Source organism: Polyodon spathula, chromosome 33, assembly GCF_017654505.1.
Source record: "Polyodon spathula isolate WHYD16114869_AA chromosome 33, ASM1765450v1, whole genome shotgun sequence".
Classification (NCBI taxonomy): Eukaryota; Metazoa; Chordata; class Actinopteri; order Acipenseriformes; family Polyodontidae; genus Polyodon; species Polyodon spathula.
In genome coordinates this window covers 1,058,137-1,084,352 of record NC_054566.1, presented here as the reverse complement: position 1 = coordinate 1,084,352, position 26,216 = coordinate 1,058,137, and the positions used below count along the sequence as shown (strand labels likewise).

Below are 26,216 nucleotides of genomic sequence, written 5' to 3'. Positions count from 1 at the left end.
GAAACAAAGACTATTGTCTAAGTAATGTTGGAATAAAGAAAACTAAGGAATAAATAAGCTATTTTACTACCAGGGTTAGTAGAACAGAGCTGGTGGGGCTAATAAAATGGATTTCTGAAATGTGGAAGTCAAAGACAATGTATAGGCATTTATTTAGGAGAGAGTAAAGATTGCAAACTTTAGTTGACAAATTTATTAAAGACTTGTATAATTTGATCATCAGAGAGAATAAATAAAAGACATAAAACATTTCCACAGAAACAAACCCTTACACCGCCCTGGGGCCAGCACACCCAAATGTAATCAGTATAATGGGACTTACAAGATACATTTGAAGACAGCAGGCAAATGCATAGAATAGCCACTTATAAACAGGGGTCCACTTTTACTGGGGTTGTTTCCCTACAATGTCCAGTATTTGAGTTTGGTTAGAAATCCTTGAACTTTTTGTCTGGTGGGGGTTTGTTGTAAAAATAAAAACACCAGAAAATATGAGCTGTCACATTTGACATTTGGCAACAATCAGACACTGAAAATCGAAACATGACAAACAAGCTCTGCGGTGTTCGGATCGAAAATACAAAAGACAGACAAGGAATGTTACCTCTCCAGATCTCACACCTACAACACTGAAAGAAAAGCAAGGGTAAGGATCTCGAGTCACTCGGAAGAGTTTTGGGGGGGGGGGGGGGGGGGGGGACGACGACACCAAAACACCCATTTTGACTGACAGGAAGTTACAAGAACACCCTACAAATCAATGAAGGTACACATTATAGTTCCAATAGTAGCCACTGAAACAAAGACAAAGATTGTATTGGCATTCATAGGACAGCTAGATCTAAATAAATGCATGGGCATCACTAGCTAGTAAGCATCAGGACCCTGCATTGCTTGTTCCAGGCCACTGCCCATCTGAGGAAGATCATGATAGAGTCTTCAGTCATCAGTTGGAACTACAGTCCAGTATCTATTGTTGATGCTTGTACTTTTTCACCATGGACATCCATTTCTCACAGAGAAGGTCCATTTCTATCAAATAATGAAGTCTCTACCTATTACAGATTTTTCTCTCTTTGATGAATCTTGCATTGGTGTTCCCAACAATGTGTAGACTTCAGTTTAAAAGAGCTTGGTTCCAGTGCAAGAGAGACACCCCCTGTCAGGGGGCAAGCCTGGTTATTCTATGTTGTTTTTTCTTTCCCTTGGTTGTTCAGCTTCTTGTGTTCAGTCCCTTGAGAGACTCAAACCCCCATTTACAGTGAAGGTCTGACACGTTGTTGATCATCTGTTCCTGTTGAAAATAAAAATAACTTTGTTTTTGGTAACCAGTAATGTTTTTTTTTTTTAATTTCCTGTCCTATAGGGCTTGAGAAAAAGATCCTAAAAGACTTGTTGGGTTCAATATAGTTTATGAAAGAGGACCAGATCATCAAAACTGGGTGTGGTCCACTTCATCCAGCCACGAGGCAGGGCTGGCGGGGAAATCTGGATACCCCCCGCTGCTCCCAGTGGACAAATCTGAACTGGGTCCATTTCCGCCCAACACTCGCATGGCCTGGGTCATTCCCTGGGCACTCTGGGCCATAATGGCCAGCCCAGAGTCTGGGTAGGCCAGGCTGGAGATAAGTGGCTGGTGTCCAGGAATTGCCTGCAGCGAGCTGGGGGACTGGGGCATGCCATAGGGACTGCTGGAACGGATGTCATGGTACTGGTTCTGGGCTGGGATCACACCATGCTCCATTGGGAAGGCACCATGGCTCCCTGCTTGTCTGGCCAAGGCTGGGGAGGCCTCACTCAGGGTGCTGTATATCCCATTGGAGTGGCTTATCTCTGGCAAAGATGGCTCATCTGCAAAATAAATATAACAGTCATTTTACTTTATGCTTTATTCATTTTTAATGTACAGATTAGGGTTGCTGTGTAATAACCAGAGTGTATTATTGTATGTAATATTGAAACATTGAAGAAAATTTTACAGTAAAGTTGATATGTATGTTTGTGTGTACATATTATTATTATTATTATTATTATTATTATTATTATTATTATTATTATTAATAATAATAATAATAATAACAACTGGGCAATTGTCCGGCTCAAGACCACCACTTTTAAAAGCTGGCAAACCAGTGGTACCTGTGAAGGAGACCTCAGCATCACTGTCCAGCCCCTCCTCCTGAATGCTGTCCTTGTCTGACTTGGAGCTCCCCCGGGACCTCTTCATATTGCGGAAGTACTGGCCCCACCGCTGCCTGCCTGCATCTTTTTTTAACCTCTTCTCTTTGGCTCGTCTGTTCTGGAACCAAACCTGCATTGAGGAAACAATCAGAGGCATATCATCACTGTGTCCTGAGTGGGCGTGGATCCGTTTAACTACACTAGCTGGCTGATTCAAGAATAGTGTGTTCTGCATTATGTATTAAATTGAAAAGATTATCTGTCCACTTGTCAATTATTTGATACACCCTCCACCCTCCCCCCCCATAGATTTAGCCATAATAATAAAGAACCAATGCAATGTGGGTTGAATATCTATAGAGATAGAGAAGGAGAGCTTTTTCATGATTTAATTTATACATTTCCTTTCATGAGCTGATAAATTTTGCATATGCAGTAAAACATGCGAGCACTCTTATTTTCTTTGGTAGTTTTTATTAAATTGATGCATTAACTTATGTGTGCTATTGCTTTTCTAACACGTACACTAACTGTAAGCCTCACGTTAGGTAGGTGTTTTGTATTCTGTAGGTCTTCTAAACATGTATTAATATTTGCATTGCTTAACACATTGAGGCTGGCTCCAAGATTAATTGATGAAACCATTAATTCATTCATGAATTCATATACATTGTGCTAGAACAAGGCCTGTTGCTGTAGCTTGAACAGTAAATAATTAATGGGCTCAGAGGGGCTATTTATAATTCATGTCACAATGTTTCAGAATCGGTGGTGCTTTTTAGCTTGTGTTACACCTGTACTAAAAGCCCTACAAACACACCTGTAGTGCTGTTTATGAAAAGCTGGTCCCTGTAGTTCTTTAACCAATATTATAAACTTAATACTTTTGTAATAGATGTTTTTATCACGTGGAAAAAACTAGCCGAATATATCACATGAAAAAAGTTGTTTTTTATTTCGTTTCATGGACTGTTGTAGTTCTTGATTTAAGGCCAACACAGCTGAACAATAAAGCAAATGTGTTCAAATCAGCACAGTCGTTTTGTGTTGCAGACACAAGATTTAAGCCAACCTAGTTTTTATTTGAGCAAGCCACAATTATGTAATGTTTTCAGAAATTAATTAGTTGCCTTATTGAAATGCCAAATGTGTCGTGTGACGAGATAGCACAACTTTAAATTTAAACAACATAAAGGTAATATATTAGGTGTAAATGTGTTATTTGCAATATTTATTTCACATTAGTTTCATAAGATTTTCGAAGCTGCAATCGGTTTCAGAGTTTTATGACGCTACGTCTCCCGCGGGCCAGGCGAGTTGACAGGTGCGGGCAAGAGCACGTCAACTTTAATAGTTTATAGGCTTGTTTCATAATACGTCACGATTCTTCAGGAAGGTCTTGTGTTTAAATACGATGACCGTATGTATGTACGTTTAGACCCCTTTGCTTGTAAAGGCAAATGCTTCCCGTAATCAATTTGTATTTTCGATTAAATAAAATAAACATGAATAAAAAACGGAGGAAACAAACAAATTATAGGGATACAGTTATGACTTGTAGCCTGACTGCAAATTACTGACATGGTAACTGTAGTTTAACGGTAGAATAACTATAATATGCAGGCAAATTAGAATATGTAATTATTTAAAGTACAATTTAACGTCACTAGGCCTTTACCAGTCTGGTCTGTCGACAGAATGCGATACCTTTGACGTGGAATTTAGGCTCCCGTACATAACATGCATTGGTTATCAATCATGTTATGTACCCATACAGCATTGAAGGCATGGGTTGCAGGGGGCTTGGTCAGACCGCATCGTTCAGCCCAGTGTCGCTATTCAGAAAATGTGTGCTGAATCACAACTCGTCTTTGTATGTTATGATGTTTAAAGCGATTGTTTAAACTAGCACGTACGTATTAATCGAATTACAAATGTATTTGTACAAGTTAGACGACCCCCACCTGAGCACAACAATAAACAAACAAACAAACAAATAAATAAATAAAAATAACTGTCCGTTTTATGCTCTGAATCTTAAACCAATTTCTATAATATCTATTATAAGGCAAAACATATTTACTTATTTTAAAAGGTACAACACATTAAACGAAGCCTTAGCACACATATAAAAACGTGTATACACAGGCAAAAAAGAAGTATGCACCATAATATCTCTATCTGTCTTTATAGTTAGGTTTTCTTAAATGTATTTTCCTGTGCGTCTGTTTGTCTCGTTCCAGTCCCACACTTACCCCCAGCTATCTCTTTGCTTTTTACCAATAGAATTTGAGATGAAATAAGATACCTGCACTACTCTCATGTCCAGCCCGGTCTCCGAAGATAGCTGTTCTCTGACATGTCGGGCTGGCTTTGGGGAGTTATTGTAGGCGGTTTTCAGCGTTTCTAGCTGTTTGGCTGTGATGGTGGTCCGGGGTCGTTTCGCAGTGGAGTCTGCCTCTGAAATACAGGGAACTGTAATGCTGTCACCGGCTTCACAGACTGGAAACTCCAAGGAGACTAAGACAAACTGGGCTACATGCGTGGATACTATATAACGTGAAAACAACTTTAATAAAACACACTCTGTGTTCAATACACACATGCATTTTTTACATTTTAGATTAGATTTATCAATGTTTTAATTCCAAATGTAACACATTACACCATTTTCAGAATGGTATATAAGAATGCTTGTTTATAGAACATTACACGGATTGCACATAAATCCCAAAAGGACCATATAGGTTCTGCATGGAATTCTTTTCTGCTGTGCATTAATGCCATTCGGGTTGACTGAGTCTGCTTTCTAACTAGCAATCTTGCTATTGTGTAAATGATCAGGTGTAATCTAATTTATCATTTGTATTACTCACAATTATAATACATAACCTATATGATAAATAAACAGCCACGGAGATGTGGATCAAGCTTTGTGCTTAATCTTAAAATGTTGCTGAACGTTAGTTACAAAATACAATGTAATACAACCCACCGAATCAGTTGGTTTTAAGGGGATATTTGTCTTTCTGTTTTTAATTAAACACGTGTTAAATCCCTTCACATGAGCCTTCTTTACAAGATTGTCATTTGTGGTTAATGCAGCATTTAATTATATTATATTCATTTAATTTTGCTATTGGTATAATCCAGCTTCTAATTTTGTATTTCGAATTTTTAGCAATGTTTTCAAAAAGAGGGAAGACGAGAATTAGACTGCAAAATAATATTAAATGCTATTATAAGTCATATGTATATTTGAAAAATGGGTGACAAAGTGATCAGACTGGATGCACCCCTTTTCAACGCCACGCTCTTTTGATTTAGACAGTTAAAAAAACAAACAAACAAACAAAAAAAAAAAAACCATAATAAACACGTTTTCTGGCCCTGAAGGGCATGCTTGTGCGTTTCGGCTGAATAATTTGCTGACTGTCGTCCCAACAGATGTGGTGGAAAGTGTTCACAGTGGAATGTCCATTCTTCTTCCTCCAGTGTACTTGAATTTGCAGCACAGATGAAGAGCCCTATTGATTGGAAGGCTGGCTGCAGGGATTATTAGCACAGGTGGGTCAAGTGTTTCATGGAGGACCTGTTGACCTCACAGATGAAGTTCACAGTTCAAAACGGTTGTTAATGAAAGGTTAGTGGGTACAACGTGAAAGCGTTGGCTAACACGTCGGCTCGGCTAACCCTTCATTTCTAGTCATTTAGACGGGAGCACGAGCAGAGCGCAGTTCTGAACAAAAGGTCGCTATCAGATCAGCTTTTGACAGACATGTGAAAGGTGCATTTCTGCTTGTGTTTAAATAGTTGTCAGCCATGTTGATGCCTATGGGTTCAGGCCAGCGCAATTTCAAGGAGAGTTACGTCTGTATATTGATTTTTCATGCTTCATTTCTTAATTACACCAGAACTATTATTGAAAAATAATTTGGATATCATTTTGAAATAGAGGCCTATCTCAATTATTTTTGATAAACAGATCTGATACTATACACTGCAGAACATCATTTATAAAGAATTAAACATTAATCTTGTGCAACACACAGTATACTTTCAAACAATTACAATAGGAGCGAAGATGTTTTCAAATCTGTTGAGGGATTGTGTTTAATTCTTATACATTTGGTTTTAAGTGTATAAAATACTACAAAGGTTTTTTTTTTAACTACATTTCTACAAAATGGAAGAAGACTTTGACTTGGTTTATTACAAGTACTAATTCACTGAACCTGTTCAATGTTATAATTTTTTTTTTTTAAATATGCAGAACTATTTTAACTGCAGTAACATTTTTATGTTTTTTGTTTTTTTTTGGAGTATAATTGAATTATTTGTATTACTGATGCCAGTTTTAAGCAGATTGCATTCTGAGATTTAACTATAATATTCATTATTTTAACTAGACCTATATGGATTTGCAGAATGTCTCCAAAACACAACTCCTCTTCCAGTAGTATTATTATTATATTATTATTATTATATTATTATATTATTATTAATGATATAATTATATTATTATTATAATATGTAGCTTGAGACGTATTATAAAGATAACTTATTGAAGCTCCACTATATTTAGTCCTCTCAAATGGTTACAGTGGTCTTTGGACTCGAATTACAGCCTTATATATATATATATATATATATATATATATATATATATATATATATATATATATATATATATATATATATATATATATATATATATATATATATATATATATATATATGTAGTGAGGTATTATGCATGATGACATACTGTATGTTGTGAAATTGAAAAACTAGCAGTGTTTATTTTCCAATAATTGAAGAAATGTTGAGAATAACATTGCAAATCAAAATGTAAAGAAACATGGGGGCGGAAAGGACGAGTAGAAATGTGCCTGGCTTTTTAACAGTGCATTGGATGACATCAGGAGCCTCTGCTTTCTGAAAGCCAACCGTCTACACTGCCTAACACACAAAGGGCATGCGGCTGTCTGAGGTCAGGTCTTACTAAATATGTGTTGCGTATTGTTGTACTTACGTTACGTTATTTTATTTATTTTTTTGGTATTAACGGCGTTTTATTGTGTTCATACGCCTACTAGAGTTTGTTTTTAAAAATTGAGGTTTTACAACCAACCTTACTATTAACTTATTTTACACGGGTCTCCCGCAACCACCGTGTATAAGACAGTAAAGGACTGGCGAAAATGATTGTTTACCGTGTTTATTATTATTATTATTATTATTATTATTATTATTATTATTATTATTATTATTATTATTATAATAATAATAATAATAATAATTTCAGTGTTCCTAAATCTGGGAGCGTAATATCTTAGATATCTTATCTTAGATTGTATTCAAAATTATTTTATTTTGTTTACATTTTTTGGCGTGAAAATTTGAAACTAGGAATGCCTTTTCCAAAGTTTTTATACTGCAATAAGACCTATATATTTTGCCAACACGTTTTCTGCATCAAAAATAAATACTTTGTACGAACCCTATTAAGACAATAAAGGCTTTACTCAAAAAAAGAAACGTACCGAATGATTTACAGATTGACTTCACCATATTAATTCGATTTTAACTTTTTTAAAAATGGTTTATTATTAGTGCATTTGCTCAACCAGATTCTAAAAGTAAACCAAGCATTTAAGGATTAATAAAAATAAACGTAATACAACACGTTTTGGTATCTATATACTTTGTAATGTTTATTTTGGAAACTCTTTGGTTATTTAAATTATCGTCTAAAACAAGTCAACGAAACACTTGCATGTGTTTAGAATCTCTTCCACAAGAGGTATGTTTCATTGTTAAACGTGTATTTCTACAGTACCCTGGTATCCTTGGTAGAGGCTGATATACCCCCAGTCATGAGCAGTGTATGAGGAGGGACAGGTTCGGCTGCAGCACCCGACTCACCTCTTTGTTTGGCGGTCTCATAGTCAGCCTTGCACACGAGACGACTGTCCTCCATTAGGTAATACTCGTCTCCCGTTGCTAGTTGCCGCTTGCACACGACACAGGCGAAGCAGTGAAGATGGTAAACGAAGTCCTGGGCCCTTCTGACCACTTGTGTAGGCGGAATACCTTGCTGACAGGCGGCGCATTTAGTCCCAAACCTCCTTTTGGAAATACAATTAGCGATTTATATGATTCTTAAGGTGTATCCTCTTACAAGCAAATACACCCCTCACCATCTTAACGCAATTACAGCAATATTATACACCACACACAGAAAAGCTAAATCTTGCCTTGGGTAAAATAATCAAAATTCAAACAAAAATAGGAATTAAAATACCCTTTACAATACAATACAGTAGGTGTACCAATGCAGAATCATCAGCTACGTTATTTAAACGTATAGAACGTATAGATGTATAGAAAACCTATAGAAGTATATTTATTTTATGTTAATAATACTTACTAAAGGGAAATATTTGTTTGCCTCTTTTGTAGCCTATATATTTTTTCTGGATTATAAAATGAAGGATTTCAACGTAAACAATGGCATTTTCTACAATGCATGTGTTATGAAGATAATATAGGCTAGTTGTTTTTTGTTAGATCACTGTATATTTTAAAAGATGTCAGATTTCAAAATGTAAAACTTGTATATAGATCCAGGAGTACGATATTTTTGTAAGTAGTCTAACTGCATCCAGCAATTTCATCATACAATTGCAATGACTTGTATAGTTCTCTAGAGTATACTTGCACTGTAAAAAATTATTTAACAAATATATCCCACATAAATATGGTACAGTAAACTAATCAAAGCCATTTTATTTAATTTCGTTCATTCCTTGTTTCATGTTTAAAATTAAATACATATTATGCAACAGATTTTAAAAACAAAAGTGTTTATTTTAATTATTTGACTTCAGACGCACAAAAAACACCAACACTGCAGTTTAAAGATATTAAATATTGAATATTGAATATTTGGTTTACAGCGCACGCATGTGGTTCACTGGTATTAAGAAGCTGGCACCGGCTTGTCAGAGTATAGGACAGTACAATGCATGATCACTCACTTGAAGAAGTCCTCCTTGCAATAGACGCTATCGCCTCTGCTGAAGCACTTGTCTGCCAGTAGGGTTTGGCAGTCGCTGCATTTCAAACACTTGCTGTGCCAGTGTCTGTCCAGCACTTTGAGAATGAACCGGTCCACGATGTGCTGGTTACAGCCTGCGCACATAGGGATCTCTGCAAGACACCAACACATCTCTTTATTATTATTATTACTATTATTAGTATTTTTATTATTATTATTGGTAGTATTAAAAGCATGTTGGAATTCAGCTCAAATAGACGTTACATGTTTGATTTTTTTTTTTTATTCCTCAATCAACCACATGTTTGTGAAGTTCATTTTTAGTCGTAGTAGGTTTACATACTATTCTTGTTATATTATTTATACAGCTCTATATTGAATGGTTAGCCTACAAAATAATAATAATAATAATAATAATAATAATAATAATAATAATAATAATAATAATAATAATAATAAAGAGCTGTGTTGGTAAATTGGAAAGCATACGTATTAAACATGTTTTCAAAGCGCTCCGTTACGCGCGTGTTTACCGTTGTTGTTCTGTTACACGCAGACCTTGCTTTTGAAAGACGATAGTAGACAATACATATTGCGACACATCTCAAAGAAATCCACACATGCATTAACAGTATGCCCTGGTCTGCACAGTTAGATATATTCAACTGCATTACTTTTGTGGAACATTCCAATAATTTATAATTGCTTTATTTGATACAATTATCAAATAATTTGTCAACTAAAAAAACGATATGTTATTTGCAATTTACAAAAACATTCTATCCATACAAATATATATATTTTGTGCGCTCGTGTTAGTCTAATGCAGGGGCATTCATTCTCTACATTGAACTATAGGCTACTAAAATCATTAGCTCACTGCACGCGTATATGTGTGTCAATATTTCAAACTTTTAAACGAATATTTCGATATTTTAAAAGCCTTTATTTGTATTTTACACAAACCCACAATCTAAATAAAAGAAAATACAAATAAAATCGCTATCACAAAATACAAATTATGCTATTAGTTCAAAACATTGACTAGGAAATATTAATTAATATTAAATTAATTGCAAATAATTTGCATGCAAGTACTATTCTATCAACAAAAACCACAGCATATTAAAATGTAAAAGAAGTATACCACTTAGGAAATATTGAACATGAAAACATTTTAAACAAAACCCCTGCTCTAAAAGCAGATATTATTTAACAACTATATAAAAAAAAGCAATCCAAACATTTCAGCATTGTATGTCGAAAAACAAATCAAATTTGACTCTAACAATTGGTGTAGCTCTATTGGAGGAAATAGTGTTTAGGTTATTGCTGTGGTTTTGGAGTATAAATCACACAACTTCACAAACTGCAGAGCAAGTGTAAAAAAACACGCAGGACTTGTCAGCTAAAGTAAGAGTCCAAGGTTCACAGCCCATTTCCGTAAACAAGAGCTTTGGAGGAAAAAACAATACCGGGCACGCGACATCCACCGATCTAATCACACCAAAGAACTCGAGCTCCTCGTCTTTTCAACAGTACAGGGGACAGCTTAGAGACACTGTCTTATTAAAACAAAATACACATGTCTTCTGCTCGGCTGTGTCTAATCTGATCACCCCCCCCCCCCCCAAAAAAAAGAAGTATAATCTCTTAAATTAGTATGAACATTGACTCTTGAGAAATGTCACAGACCTCCCCTCTTCCCCCACTAAACACCCCAATCTCAAGGGAGAAGGACCACTTGAATAGACACTTGAGGAGAAAGACCCTTACTCTGCATGCCGAAATCCAGGCTCAAGGTTTGATGTTTCCTTTGCAGAAGAAAGAAAAGTTGCGTCTTCCTTGACTTGTGCATTCAGAGACTACCCTTCAGCTTATTAAAAGTGCTAGCGCTGTTCCTCCTTTACATACACTCCCGTGTGTTGTAGACTGTAAACCTAGATGGTCATATAAACAACACCGATCTTGAGCGCCTTCTGTATCTGAACCAGGCAGTGAAAAAAAATAATCCCCTAAGGAACCAAGCAGAGATAATGGCTACAGCTATTAACTCGTTAGCCAACCAGTGCCGGTGAAGAAGCCTCATGGCGTATAGCAATATCGAAATGTATAGAATGCGTCTGTTAACCGTTATCAGTATACCACTGTATATGAATTGCAGTATTATGCTGCAATGCTGAATTTTGTTTGGCAGTAAAAATAAATAAATAAATAAATCACCTATAAAACAGACTATACTCCTAAAGTCTTATTTGTAATCGGTCCAGTTCACAAAGCTCGTAATTTATTTGAAGTTGCTTGCGTTTTGTGAACAGAATTTATTTGCAGTAGCGAGAAATAAAGTTGAAGTCAGTCTGTGGGTCAGTACACTCACATTTGCAAGTTGTTCATTTTGGGAACACGTTGTTTTAGGTGACAGGTGTGGAACCTGGGAAAATGTGTGTAGCAGCGGTTAAATACGGTTATTTAACACAGCTTGCCCCTCATGGTGTATTAATTGTAAAGTTGAGAACACGAAAGTCTTCTCCTTGCAGCAGGCCCTCTGGCAGTCGGGTCTTTGGGGTGGGTGAACCTGTATATCCGGGTGAGCTAGGCTGAGTTTAACACGCAGGATTTAAACCTTGTTTTGCAAAAATAAATATATACGCTAAACTGTATATTTTATTTATTTATTTTTTTAATCGACATATACAAATTGAGAGGGTTTTGTTAGTCTTTCGTTTTGCAAAATAACTGGACAGGAGGCGAAATATAAGACAGTCTAATTTAAAGAGCACAGCCCGTCTTATAAATATCTGGAAACACATTTTAACGCTAGAATAATATTAATACCACATACACCTGTATCAATAGCACAGGACAAATCCTTTCAAACTGAGTTTAATGGTAACTTTATTTTAAACAATGACAAGCAGCGCTTTCCCAGAAATTACTTTATAATAATTTACTAACGTGCTGCGTGAAATGTGTTATTATCAGTTCTCTTTTCTTGTTTTACACGTTACTTTTGGACGTTGGGTAAAAAGAGACACTTTTTATTTATTTATTCATTTATTAACATTCAGGATGGGAGCCTACATTTCAGGTTTTATCTTTTAAATAATTAATTACGCGCGCAAGCTTGTAGCTCCTACCCGACGGAAGCATCACTTTTCTTTTGTTGGTTTTAGAGAACATTAAGGAGGTTTGTGACATGACTGCAGCACACCTGCGAGTGGAACGACTCAGGCAACAGATGCGCGAACACAGCCCCACTGCTAATTTATAACGCTGTGCAAAGCTACAGGACAATTGAGATATTATAACTTAAAAAATAAAAAATAAAGATTTTGCAATCAATTTCAATATTACATTTTTTATAAATTGAAACAACAGCGAGCTCATCTTAGTAGTTTGTCTTGCCAAGAAGTCTTAATTAACGTCCTCTCGATTTTTTTTTTCAACTTTTTTTTTTTTTTTTGTCATAATTCGTTAGACACATCCGATTCAGCTTCGGTAAACATGGTTACTATTCATAATTATTGCCATCGCCTATATGTTTCGATCATTAATGAAATGCTTTTATTTGTGAACTGTGTTTAACACTATCTTGCCTACTTGTAAAAAAAATGCATAATATATTATACATGTTTTTCAATAATTGTTTTATACGTCAACAAGGAAACAAAAAATAAAATATTTAACTTCTGTCAATGAAGAGGGTATGATTTTGTTAAGAACAAATACATGTTTATAAATAAACTAGATATGAAACAAAGGTTTAATATACATCAAGGTAATTTATTATTCGAAAAAGTGATTTAAAATGTGATGTGGTGTGCAAGAATAAAAAGATGAGACATATGTGCCCCCCCCCCCCCCTCTGTCCCCTCGCTGATCTGCCTTCTCTGCCCGTAATCCCTGGCCTCCCTGTTTTAGCCGTAATCCGGTGCATTACAGAGATAAGAGAGCGAACAGTATTACATATAGTTCTGACTAGAGGTAACATCCTCCGCTCAATATGAAGGCACCCTAATATAATACAAGAACATTTCTCCTGACGTTGCACATGCAAATGGATTAGCATGCCAATGTCTAGAACTGTGGCAAGTGGCAATATATATATATATATATATATATATATATATATATATATATATATATATATATATATATATATATATATATAATCTCATTTTAGTGGGCTCATTGTATATCACACTGACCTGATATTTCTACGTCGGATGCATAGTTCAATAAATATTAGGTTTCCTGTATTTTAGAATTGAAACCGCTTGGATGAAACACCGCTCAATAAAACTATTTTCAATCTGAAAATATATTATATAAACCGACAGCCGAAGCTAACAGAAACCCCTCACATGTACTTATGCATATCTCCCTTCCAAAAAACAACATCCTTACTTTGCGTTCATGACTAACACAACGTTTTAATGTCGTCACTTTTAATGTAGTGTTCGTAGTCATTTAGAAAGTTGACTCTGACTCACAGAAAGAGAGCAGCATGCTGTTAATAATGTATACGTGTTTGCTTTTTTCAAACTCGAGAAGACTCGAGAAGACTTCCAATATCTTTAAGAGCATATACCTTTGCGTAGCACTTCGTTCTGAGCTAACAAGGCAAGCAGCATATCCGTACTTGGTGCTTCACTGGATGCGTTACACTGGATAAGAGACTCCATCTTGCATTATCCCTCTGTGTACAACAAAACTAGGGGCTCCCTTCACGGTATGATGATTTTCCTCAGTTCAGTATAAATGTATAGGCTTTTTCAAGAGCAGGCAACTTCAGAAATCCCACAGGCGTATTGTTATCGAAGGTTCTCGCGGATTGTACAGTGCGCTGGAGTTGGCTTCGTGAATGCAAGAGAGAACATAGGCTTGAGCGTGCAGCGCGGTTACCCCTAGTGACTGAGGAGTTTAGAGGAGGCACGGGAGATGGAATATCATTACAGACAATAAGTGGAAAGGTGGAGCGCTTTCAAGGACTCAAAGGTCAACAGGGTGCAAAACACATGGGTTCAGTTGTATGCCCGAGTATATTGATCTTGTTTAATTATCTCTAGAGTGGCGCTACACATATATAATATTTAATATAATATTTGTTTCTAAATTCAGTCATCTTTGTGTATTCTGCTTCAATATTTTATTTTATTTCAGGATTTGATTAAACCGTATTTGTGTGTAGCACACGTATAAAGTCATTTTGACCGTGACGTCAAAAACATAATTCAGTTAATAGTTGTGCCTTGCAAGTAACACATCAATAAAACAATATGGAGACGATTCATTTCATATTTAAAATGAATTTATTATACCAGCATACTTGGATAAGTTAGCAGGTCTATAGGTCTACTTCTGTGTTGACACGGCGTGCCTTTGGAATTTAAAAAATAACGACGATTAATAGGCACAATGTGTTCTCCTGAAACATTTAATTAACGTATATGTGTCCATTAAACTCCTTGCTGCTACATTGTACAATAAAGTCCATTCTAATTTCACGAAGCTGGGAGTCGAGGAACTGTTGATAGGGAGTTTGCTGGGTTATCAGTGAGATGTCGAAGATCAAGCTAAACTTACAAATGAGAGCAGAAGACACTAAGAATGGAGGGCGGTGATATTATCAAAGCCGATTCTTAAATAAGGCTAGACGTGGGTAGAGCGTTAATCTAAAGTTGAGTAGGGTCCATATTTCAGAGTCAATGTAGAGCAACGGAGAGCAGAACAATACAACAGATCAAAATGTATATCGCCAAATATAAGATTATCAGAAGGAGTGTATTAGAGAAGCTTATATCAAGGGGTGGTAACTGTGAGTTTAGCGCTGTTCTGACAGGTGTTGTACTGTTAGTGTACACCCTTATTCATCAGCGTGTCGGTCCAAACAGTACTATTAAACATTGTTTAAGGACAGTTCCCACTTTCCACTGATTGTAATTCATCAGTCTCATGTTATTAGCAAATGCTAAGTCACTTCATTCTAAAGAGCGATTGTATTCTGCAAGCATTGACACCAACAATAGTAAAAGGCAAGGCAGCGATCATTGCTTTCAGAAAAGAATAAGGACGCTTCGCACTGTCGATGTTGATACTAACAAGCGCACAGTTCTTAACCGGGTGTGTATCTGATTACCTTGTTGTGCGTCTGCTGTATCATGTGTTAATACCAGCAATGGAGAATAATACAGTGAATAACTACATTCTGGACTATTTACGCTTAACAGGGAGGCCTAAACACTGACACTTTGATGAATAGGTACAATAACGTGTATTCGGTATTGACAGACTATATGGTTTCAATGCATGGTACATTTTGAACTCTAAACCTCCAGACTTCCAAGTAATTATCACCAACGCCTGCAAAAACAACGGAAGGCGCTTCATGTCGTTGAAATCGTCCGATTTCGTGTCAGTCGGATTTCTTTTAACAGACTGCAAGAAGATTGGTGGAAAAGCTATGTCTTAAAAACAGGACATGTCCACACAATGACTTCTCAAAGACAACTGTTTACTCTGGAAAGGATCGGCAATTCAATAACATGTTAAGAGAGATAACACCCAGATACATTGTATTGACAGTGATCTTTAGTGCAGAAAGGTGCCTTGGGAAATCAAGCGTAGTGCCACCGCTGATGTCTCCTCTGATGAATTCAAAATCAATGCCCCGTTTGCCTGCATTTCCAGAGTATATGAAACACATTTTGGTGAAAGGTGCGGGATGCTTCAATGTTCATTCTTACTTTTACGTTTTAATGATATTTTGTATCTTATTGATCGTGCTCTTTTGGAGGGACAGGCGACAGTAATAGAATAAAATGAGCGATACTTATGACCGGCAAAATAAAACTATGTCCATCGAGGGAAAGCAATTTGATCTTAATGGGGTTTTCACGAAAAAGGACACATTAGGAGGAAACTACACATTTTCCATTGTATTCCATTAGATCGACTCTACCGGATATTTAGCAGTTTATCATTATAAATATGCAATATGCACCAGTCTATTCTAAGTCGAAAATTAACATTTTTTGGTCCGCTGGCTATAACGTGTGTGCTGTATTTATGTTTGTTTGTATTTTAAGATGTATATTATTGTGGTTGGGTTTTTTGGAAGTTGAGATGTGCGTATGACACACGGTATAATATGTATGTATGTATGTATGTATGTATGTATATGTATGTCTTCTTCTTCTTCTTCTGGAATCTCAAGTTTGTTATTTAGAGGATAAATAAAAGACTGAGTGTAAAACCACGGGCACATTTATACGCCACAAATTCTGGCTTAATAAAATATTATACGCTATGTTTGAAATCATCCATAATACATACTAAATAAATAAATAAATAAATAAATACAGCAACAGTAATTGTAAAACATTAAATTATGACAGAATGTTTACAAGAAAGCATTACTATTAAGTTAATAGTCATTAATAATTTCATAACTTATAAATTCGAGTTGATGTGTGTGGATTGCATATATGCTTTTTTACAGTTACTTAGTTAATATAATTGAAGGTGACTTTGATTTTCTTTCTTGTTGTTTCATGTATTCGTTTACCATAGATTTAAAGCGACTTTCACAAGATCCCCGTCATATTTTTTGAGCTTTTATAAGATCAAAACGAATATAAACACGATAGTAATTTAGAAGAGCCCGTGCTTTGTCCAGTTTAGAAAATGCAGTCATCTCAGTAGTTTTATACAACTTATAAGAGAAGTTAATCCTTCACTTTTAAATGAGCAACATACACAAATAGATTACTGACGTTTAATATCTACTTTATATTGTACTTATTTTGAAGCTTTCTCTATGGGGATTGTAAAATACGATATATTTGTGTGTGTGTGTGTGTGTGTATATATATGTATGTATTTATGCTTGTATGTATTTATTTTTTGTTGAAAGCACACATTTTGAATTGCATATTGATTATAATCTTTACCTTTGTGTGTATTATTGTTTTTTCTCCAGTTTGCAAGTGGAAAACGTATTGCTTCTATGTGTTTAGCTGTGGGTGCCTCGTTTTGTAGAGGTGTGTGCAATCTTTAGACCTGCACCCCCTGACCATTACAGCCGTGCACCTGTCGTGATGACACACTACCTGTTGAGCGTGCAGGTCCCAAGGGGAGGTCAAAAGCCAGGCACACAAGCTGCCGCATGGACGCACAGGCAAGTCGTGGTTGTGTCTTTACGGGGCTGTAGTGTCTAGGTGGTCTCTGCCTGACAGCAATGAGTAATGGTGGTGTGGAATGACAGCACGCGCTTTACATCTGTTCATATCATTTACTAACAATGGACTCCATTACATATTCATACCGTCTACTGCCAGCGGGGCTAAACGCAACCGAAAAAATGACAGCTTAAGGTTACTTAAAGGGATAGGCCTACGACGTCAACAAAAATCGCTTGAATACATAAATAGTTACCACTTTTAAGTAAATTCGTATTTACCATGTAAAAATGCATGTGAACAATATAGTGTTAAGTTAAATCGTTTTATTTACACACACATTCCATTGTCTTTAAAACACAGCACTGTGGTTGTTTCAGTATTCTGTAAGTTCATTTTAACAAATTAACCAATACCACGACACTCGCCACAACCACCTTCTGAGAGGGTTGCCTTTGGTATTATGTGACACATGCTTTATCAGAGTGTAGGTCCATATTTATTTGTACACATAGAAATAATATATTTCAATGATTATAAATTCAATTGTTTTAAGTCATACCAAATTTGAAACGGGTTTAAATCTAATGTTGTGTCCAGATTTGAATATCTCTGACGAGGCATGAGTAAAATGGAAGATGCAGCAATCAATATTTAGATCACTTTTACTGATGATTTTATGTTTGGTCATTTTTGTTTTCTACAATGTTGTATTATCTGGCCAAACAAACACAGCTATTTGTCATAACCACTTGTTCCCTGCTATGGAGTTTGGCGTTGGTGTGAATTTCTTAAGGAGCTCCGTTTAGAAGGCGCAGTGGGAATCTGACAGGTACAATTTCATGGCATATTATGTGCCCTGCCACTAAACATCAGGGTGTTACCCGGCGCAAACGCAGCAAGCAAAGGATGTGTGCACAGCCTACTACACACGGAGCATCAGCACAGCAAACATGGCATATTCTTTGGAAAGCGATTCACTTTCTTCTGAGATACATTTTAAAGAAACACAACATTCTTACCTTGATTGGAGCTGTATCTGGTGAAATTGTTTTGGTTCTGACAGCTGGATCCCGGGTGCTCTAGCAACATCTTGGTTCACCAAAAAAAAAATACCTTTCTAATTTAAATATGTACAAACAAAAACGTAAAGAAAAAACCGACTTGCTGTATCCAAGCAGACTTGTCAATATTTAAACTGTCTCCTCAAACTACTTAAACTAACGAACCATTCAATAGATTACATAAATGCGTCAATAAATAAATACTTGAAATATATGAATGATAAATAAAAAAAAGAGCTTTAAAGCTAACTTTGAGACCTATAACTAGCTGTGTAAGGGCTTTCTTACTATAAATAGTGTCAGCTGACCCCGAGTTGCTTCTGGTGCTGCTCTTTAGCATAACAAAGGCATTGAGTTGAGCGGCGACACTGCTGCAGCTCTGCCTTGTCCAAGGTGCTGAAAGGGGAGGCTGAAAGGGGGAGTCGCTAGACGCGAAGCCAGAGGCGTGCGCGTGCTGTCTTGTTCCTTGTCTTCTGGCCGAGTCCTCCAATTCATTTCACACACAAACACGTGTCTATCTTTCAGTGTACACAATAGCCGCAGAGGGAGCCCCGCGTCCGGACATTGTCATCATGCAAATGTCCCTTTTCATGCTCCTGCCAGTGCTTTGTTCCAGTGCGAGGTAGTATAACAGAATTGTGAATTGTTCATTATGCGCTCTGTTGTCTGCACTTTTGTGTTTTATTTTATTTCTTTCAGAGGCACGCCTCTCTATTCATTAAGCTGGTTGCAGAACACACAATGGATAAACTATTTAAACAACTTGTGTAAAGGGACCACAGTTTTCATTCCAGCAAATCCCTTCATTCCCCGTGTTAATTCACTTGTCTACAGGAACATCTCTAAAGACTAGTTTGACGGTTTTGGGCTGTCCCTTGCTGGCATGAGAGCCTTGTCTATGCAAATATTTAGGAATAGAGGTGTATGCAAGGGAACTCGTTTTAATAAGAGTGGGCCTTTATATCTACCTTTTGAATAACACACGTTTCTTAAAAGGCCTAAAGTATTAGGTTTACCCAGGATTAATAACTCTGTGTAGTTTATATAAAGTGTGGTGACATTTACTTCACTTGAAGCATGTAATGATTCCACAAGGCTGTTCAGATGCCTATTCAGATATATATGCGATGACAGTTTACAAGGGCGCTGTTATAAGAGACCGGGCGTTGTTATGGTTAAACCACAGAGCCACAGTTTAAATGACATGAAATAAACACCTTGCAGCTCCTGTGCGTTTATTTATTTTATTTTTTAAAGGTAACATTCTTATGCAGGGTAATTTACGTATATTTACAGCAACGGTTAAACAGCTGGATTTCAACAATTTTAAAGTGCGCACTAATCAAAGTTTTACTATAAGGAGAACTAGACCCAACAGTATAGCCTACCTATCCATAGAAGCAAATGCTGCAGGTAATTTACAAATATAACTCGCCATTTTGGTAATGATTAGCTACATGTGTGACGCTGCTGCAAGGGTCGGTGCTGGTGGCAGCGGCCAGGACAGAGCTAGCGACCCCGTACGTTCCGGCCGAGCAGCTGTTGTTAAAGTCTACGCTGGGTCACACTAGTTCTGATGAGTTTACCCATTTTCCATATTGAGAAAACTATGCAATGATTTTTATAATCAGTTTCGAAAGTATGTTAATTAGTAATCTGATCAACCTTAAAATCATATTAGACAGTAACATCAAAATGAAACCACTTTTATAGTATGTTACCTACAGAAATTATTATTATTATTATTATTATTATTATTATTAATAATATAATAATAATAATAATAATAATAAATAAATAACATGCTCTTACACAGTGGAATACGATGTTCCTGTTGTTAAAATTATGCAGTCTGTGTAGCACACTGTGTTTTATATAAACCATTGCACGAGCGTTTATTTTTATTTGTTCGAAACGTTTTACTAGAACCACACTGTATAGTTCAATGACATGCTGGTTCAGAAACGTGCGATTTTTTTCGTAGTAAGCCATTCATTCGGAATAGTTTCTGTCGGTAGTGTTTTCCTAAATTCTGAACGAAATATAAAATGTGTCAAACAAACAAACAAAAAAGTAATAAAACGTTATAAGAGGCCGTTCCACACATGTACTGTGCTGTTGTTTAATGGAATTTTGTATTTAAATGCATAACGAAAAAAAATCTGGGAATTACAGACAAGCATGTTTATGGTTCTATGCATGCCTTTTAAGTTATCATTCGGTTAGATTTTCACCAAAGCTGTTTAGAGCATTTACCTGGAGGAGATTCTGACATAATTCACAAAACATGTCCTAATGTAGTTTATTGATGTAGGAATACATTGAGGGTGTTCGGACAACACCGCTGTGTAATTGTTTATCCCCGGCTAAGAGAGAAATCCTTCAGAATTAATGTTAGTTACCAACAGACCTTTTAATCGGAACCAACCTGTTTAGCTAGGCCCTGATCTGAGAGGATTACAGATGAATAAAAACACGTTAAAAGACTTACCCCATGATATATAAACGTCACATTACAAAGGAACGTCTGTCCGAACTTTCACATGCTGGAAACAAAATATATTAAACGTGTATGTTATATGTAAAGGCCTATATATTTATTCACGTATGCAAGGCAATTGCAAACATTCCACCACTTTATATGCTCTTATGCGTTTGAGTAGAATCTATATATTTTTGTGTTTCTTTTTCTTTCTTTCTTTCTTTTTTTTTACAAGTAAGACGCACTTCTAACAAAGAGTTGATGTATATCCCAGCATGCTTCATACCCCTATATATGCCAACAATTCCTATTTTGTAGGGACAGTCCCGCATCCCTATACATAGGAAGAAAGTCCGGATACTTACCCATAGAAAATCTATCTATCTCTCTCTCTCTCTCTCTCCTCTCTATATATATATATATATATATAGAGATAGATATAGAGAGAGAGAGAGAGAGAGAGAGAGAGAGAAGAGAGAGAGAGAGATTCAGTGCAAGTACAAGCTGATGCAAGTACTGGTACAACTGGGTGTCATATAGTCCAGTAGAGTTGAAAGTTGTGAGGTTTATCAGATGTTTGAACAGATGTGTCTTGAGGAGGTGCAGAAAGGTGGTCAGGGACTGAACAGTCCTGATATTGGTGGGTAAGTCATTCCACCACTGAGGGGTAAAATCAGGAGAAGGACAGGAGGGGGTATAGGGAGAAATTGTATAGTCTGGAGAAGGAAGGAGAAGAAAAGTTAACAAGTGTCCCCCAAGGCTCAGTTCTGAGCAGAGGACAAGGCGTGGGTGGGGAAGGAGGCAAGGTATTGAAGAAATTGTGGATGTTGTGATTTTAGAGGAGGAGGCAAAGTCATCAGCTGAGATAGAGGAAGGTAGGAAAAGGGAGGGCTAAGCAGGGAGAACATAGAAAAAAGTTTACAGGGATTGTTAGTAGAAGACTGAATGATGGAGTGGAAGTGGGAACCTTTGGCAAAGGTTAGTGTAGAGGAGAAAGAAGAGAGGAGCGAGTGATAGAGATCCAAGGCAGCAGGGAGATTGGATTGCTTCCATTTCTTTTCAGCAGATCGCAGTTCGGTATGAGCTGAGCGAAGCATGAAAGAGAGCCAACTGGTAATTTTGAACTGGGTGTGTGTGTGAGAGAGATGTATTGAAAGTGCTGATAGCATTTGGGGACTATGTTTATGTGATACATTGAAGTACATTATAAATTACAATAATTAATCAAGCTTTAGTTAAAACTATTGACTCGTTTATACTTAGAAAAAAAAATGACTGATTCATATATAAGTTTTTGAGCAAAAGAGACAACTTTACAAAGTTTTGATATGTTTACATACCTTTGTCAAGGGAAAGTGTGTTTGAAAACAAACAGTGGAGGTACTTATAGGCTTTGGATGTCATGGCAACAGCACTCATATTTCTATTTAAATCTATGAATGTGATTGTGATGTCATTCACCACATACTGCAGTTGATGACGTAATGATCAGCTGTTACTTTCTATTTAAACCTACAGGTATCATGATACAGAGTTTAATTATCCATTTAATTTTCTGTTAGTCTTCTCTACTGTACATTGTCTATTTTTTTTAAATAAAACTACAGATATCATGCCATTCATGTCATGGTTGTTCTTTGTAAAGTGCTGAACCATTGGTTCATTTACATTTTTTATTTCTTATGTTTGATAAGTGATTCTGTATGTGTTTATATAATTTTGTACCCGTCTCTCCTACATATTTAATTATAGTAGACCTAGTAGTGAAACTTTTGAAAACTATATACCTATATAATATATTTATATATATCTATATATATTATATATATATAATAGTTGTATATCTAAACTGAGATGAATTTTAGTTCCTTTCCAGAACCTTTTCATAACATCATAAGTGTTACATTTGTATAAGTTGTATTTATATAAGAATACATTTAAATCATTTGTGCATTTTAGCATGTCTGTTCCTCACCATCCGGTTGCAATAATAGTCGGCAGTCTTGGCAAATGAATCACTACATTCTGCTCCACTTTAGATTTTAAAAAGCAGCAGCCTGACACAAGAACACAAACAATAGATTCTTCTTAAGGGGCCTGCTCGTCCCAGAGCCATGGCTGTTAGCTTTAATCCTCCACCAGCAAGCCAGTCTGATCTCTTTATGGAAGATTATAAAGACAAACTGTGGAGTCTGGAAGGAATGAGATAACTAGGATTCCAAAACCCAGCTCAGCATCAAAGGAGCTTAAGAGCACAAACAACTACTCAGAGGAGAAATTGCTTCAAGATAACCTACATCATGCATTATTATTATTATTATTTATATTATTATTATTCATTGTGCATGGTATATTGTAAACAGTAAATCAGATTATTATTTATATGCTTACTATTAATGTTACTTTAACAAAAAAAAAAAAAAAAAATCTGCCAATGGATGTAAAACAATCCCAAGCTTCACCTCTGCTTCACCCCTCTTCTATTTCCCTTTTAATTTTCTCCCCTTTAAAGATGTACTTAATTCATTTTAGCAAATTCTTTATTAAACAGGATTACCAGGCATCTTACTGAAAATGTAGTCATTTGAAATCATCAGACTGCCATTTATTTAATTCAGGTGGGAAAGCAATTCAAAAGCAAAACATAACGATTGTGTGCCTGCGCTGAAGTGTAGAGGACAAGGACATTGGGGTCTTGGAGAGAGTGCGGCAAAGAATAACCTCAATAATATAATTTCATTCTTTTCAGACACTATTGCACCGAATGGGTTTTATTTTTGATCTTGTTTTCTTTTCACTCTATTTCTCGATACAAATGTATTCTATCTGGACTTTCTTTAGATTGGTCCATCAGTGTTTTGAGATACTTAATTAAAAAAAAAAAAAAAAAAAAATCCATATAAAAAATACATCTTGATTCGATTTACTGGTGCAAAAATATGTACATTCTACATTGCTCTACACCTAGGCTTAAAGTAAAAATCTTTTTAGAGCCCATTATCTCTTCTTCTAAAACCACTACATGGTAGATGACCTTTACTTTTTACTTTGTGTTTATACAAGTTTGTTGGCACTTTACAAAACATAAAACAGGTAACATGGTAATAACTAGATAACTACCAACAATTTCTGCTATTACATGTTATCTACTGGCGTGATAAGTGTAATTAAATGAAACTGGGCCATCCCATGCTGTTACCTGGCTACCATAAGATTGTAGTTACTGTGTAGGTCTAGGAGCCATGCGTAATTACCAGGTTATTACATGGTAGTTACAGTTATTAATGGCATGCAGTCTAAAGATTTATACTTTAAACACTTGCCCCCCACCCAATGCTTTTACAACGAGTTCCCACTGTTCAAAGTACAATAATGCTTTATTTTGAATCCTTATTATTTATTGAGGTAAAGTAAATTGTCATTAAAATGAACTCTGATTAGACAAATTTCCCACAAGGTCACAAAATTTTTTGGAGTGGCTTAATGTAAATTGCTTCTTATAATACAAATTCACTTAACATGATTATTAATGCAAATTATTTTGAAGTTTTGTATTAACTTGCATTGAGATTAGTGGCTCTGTTCTGTATTTTAGTGCTGTTTGGGGACTACAGATCCTATGATGCATTTTGACTTGCCATAGTGCTCATGCAATAACGTGCACTATCCTTGCAGACCAAGTTGGAGGTGTTGAAAGTGGTGGATAATGTACCACTGTATAAGAAAGAGACATTGCTGCAGATTTCAACATTCCTGTTAACACTTTCTGCAAACAGTGGATGCAAGTCACCAGCGTTTCCTCCATACCTCGAGAACGCCTTGCTTTTGTGGTTTAAAAATGCCTATGGTCAGACTTTTACTTGCAGATATTCAAGTGGAGTTCATTTGTAGTGTTCACTTACTAGCGTATTTTAAATAAAATATACTACTTAAAATGTAAAATACTTTTCAGTTACTGTAACCAATAAAAACTGACATGATGCATTTGGTGTAGACCTCTGATAATACACTTTTTTGTTGCACTTATTCTGCACTATGCCTCCCAAAGAATAGAGGGTGACTCCAATATATACAGTAGAAATGGGAAACAGGGCTGCTCTTGTACCTTTGGAGATGTTAAGAAAACCTAACAAAGTAACAAAAAAAAAAAAAGCTGAACTAAAAACAATAGCAATGGGAGGTGTGCTGAAGGTAAATACAATGGAAATGTACCCTTAATGTAGTCCTTGCTTCTAAGCTTAAACCACTGGCTAACACTCACATCAGCTCAGCCCCTCTTCCTCCTTCCCAAATGGAATCCACTACAAGAGATGTGTGAAGAGACACATCTGGGACACACTTTTGTGACCCATTTCAATCAGGTTAAAAGAGGTGCAACAAAATCAACATTATTAACACCCATATGCTTCCTGGGACACCAGGGTCTGGCTTCTTAGAGATGATTTTGGAAGCAAAGGCTAAAACATTGACAAATGTCTCTTTACAGCTAAGTGGCACTTGAGCATCTTTTCCACTCCACTGGAGAGCAGGGCATGTATGCTTTCAGGTCTCATACAGTTCATTCATCTCAATGGCACGATGGTAAAAGAACACATGCCTGCTTTTCCTTTACCATTCTTTAGGGTGGCTTTGAAAAGAAAGGTAATGAATATTTATGTCAGCCTGGCTACTGGCTTCTTGCATGCAAACAATGCTTTCAAGGATCATTTTGCTGTTTAATTCATGGAGAACTTGAAGATGGGGATCTTAAAAGCCTGGTTCTTGTACTCAGATTCCAGGTTTATTGCCTCTTCAGTATCAGGTACTGTCATGGCAACTCGTGCTGCAAAATTGATTCATCTTTGGTTTTAATTCCAGGCTATTTTTGTAACAATTATATCTGAACCTAGTGATTATGCTAGTTGCACCGTTCTGTCCCTTTCAACATTAAAAGTGTATAAATGTGGCATTGTACACCCACAGCCAAAATGTACAGTTCCATAAGCAGGGCTGAAAAAAAAAAAAAACAAAACAAAACAATGTTTTAAGTCTATGTGCTATTCCAACTGGTGTTCTAGATTATCACAAGTTGATTACCTGAAAGTAAGACTAGTTACCGTTCCTAAGTCAATTCACTTCGAGGACACTGGTCACATAACACGTCATTCAATATGCTAAGCACCTGGTTGCTTTATGATTGGAAAGAAGGTACTAAAGGGGTAAACATTTCACTCCAGGTGAACAAGGATGGGAAAGACTACCTGAAA

At 36.2% G+C, this 26,216-nt stretch overlaps 1 protein-coding gene across 2 annotated transcripts; it reads right to left on the bottom strand.

Moving 5' to 3' along the window:
- Positions 1–241: 241 nt before the first annotated feature.
- On the bottom strand, positions 242–18,847 carry LOC121303516 (LIM/homeobox protein Lhx3). Of its 2 annotated transcripts, none has more exons than XM_041234248.1 (6): positions 18,439–18,847; positions 9,225–9,394; positions 8,110–8,312; positions 4,490–4,641; positions 2,140–2,311; positions 242–1,851 (listed from the first exon to the last, which is right to left on the bottom strand). In XM_041234248.1, exons 1-6 carry the CDS (start codon positions 18,514–18,516, stop codon positions 1,433–1,435), a joined length of 1,194 nt encoding a protein of 397 aa, XP_041090182.1. In that variant the 5' UTR covers positions 18,517–18,847; the 3' UTR covers positions 242–1,432. The 2 variants fall into 2 exon arrangements, with proteins under 2 accessions (XP_041090182.1, XP_041090181.1); XM_041234247.1 differs by lacking the exon at positions 18,439–18,847 and adding an exon at positions 13,836–14,389 and having other exon boundaries at positions 9,225–9,396.
- Between the last annotated feature and the right edge of the window lie 7,369 nt (positions 18,848–26,216).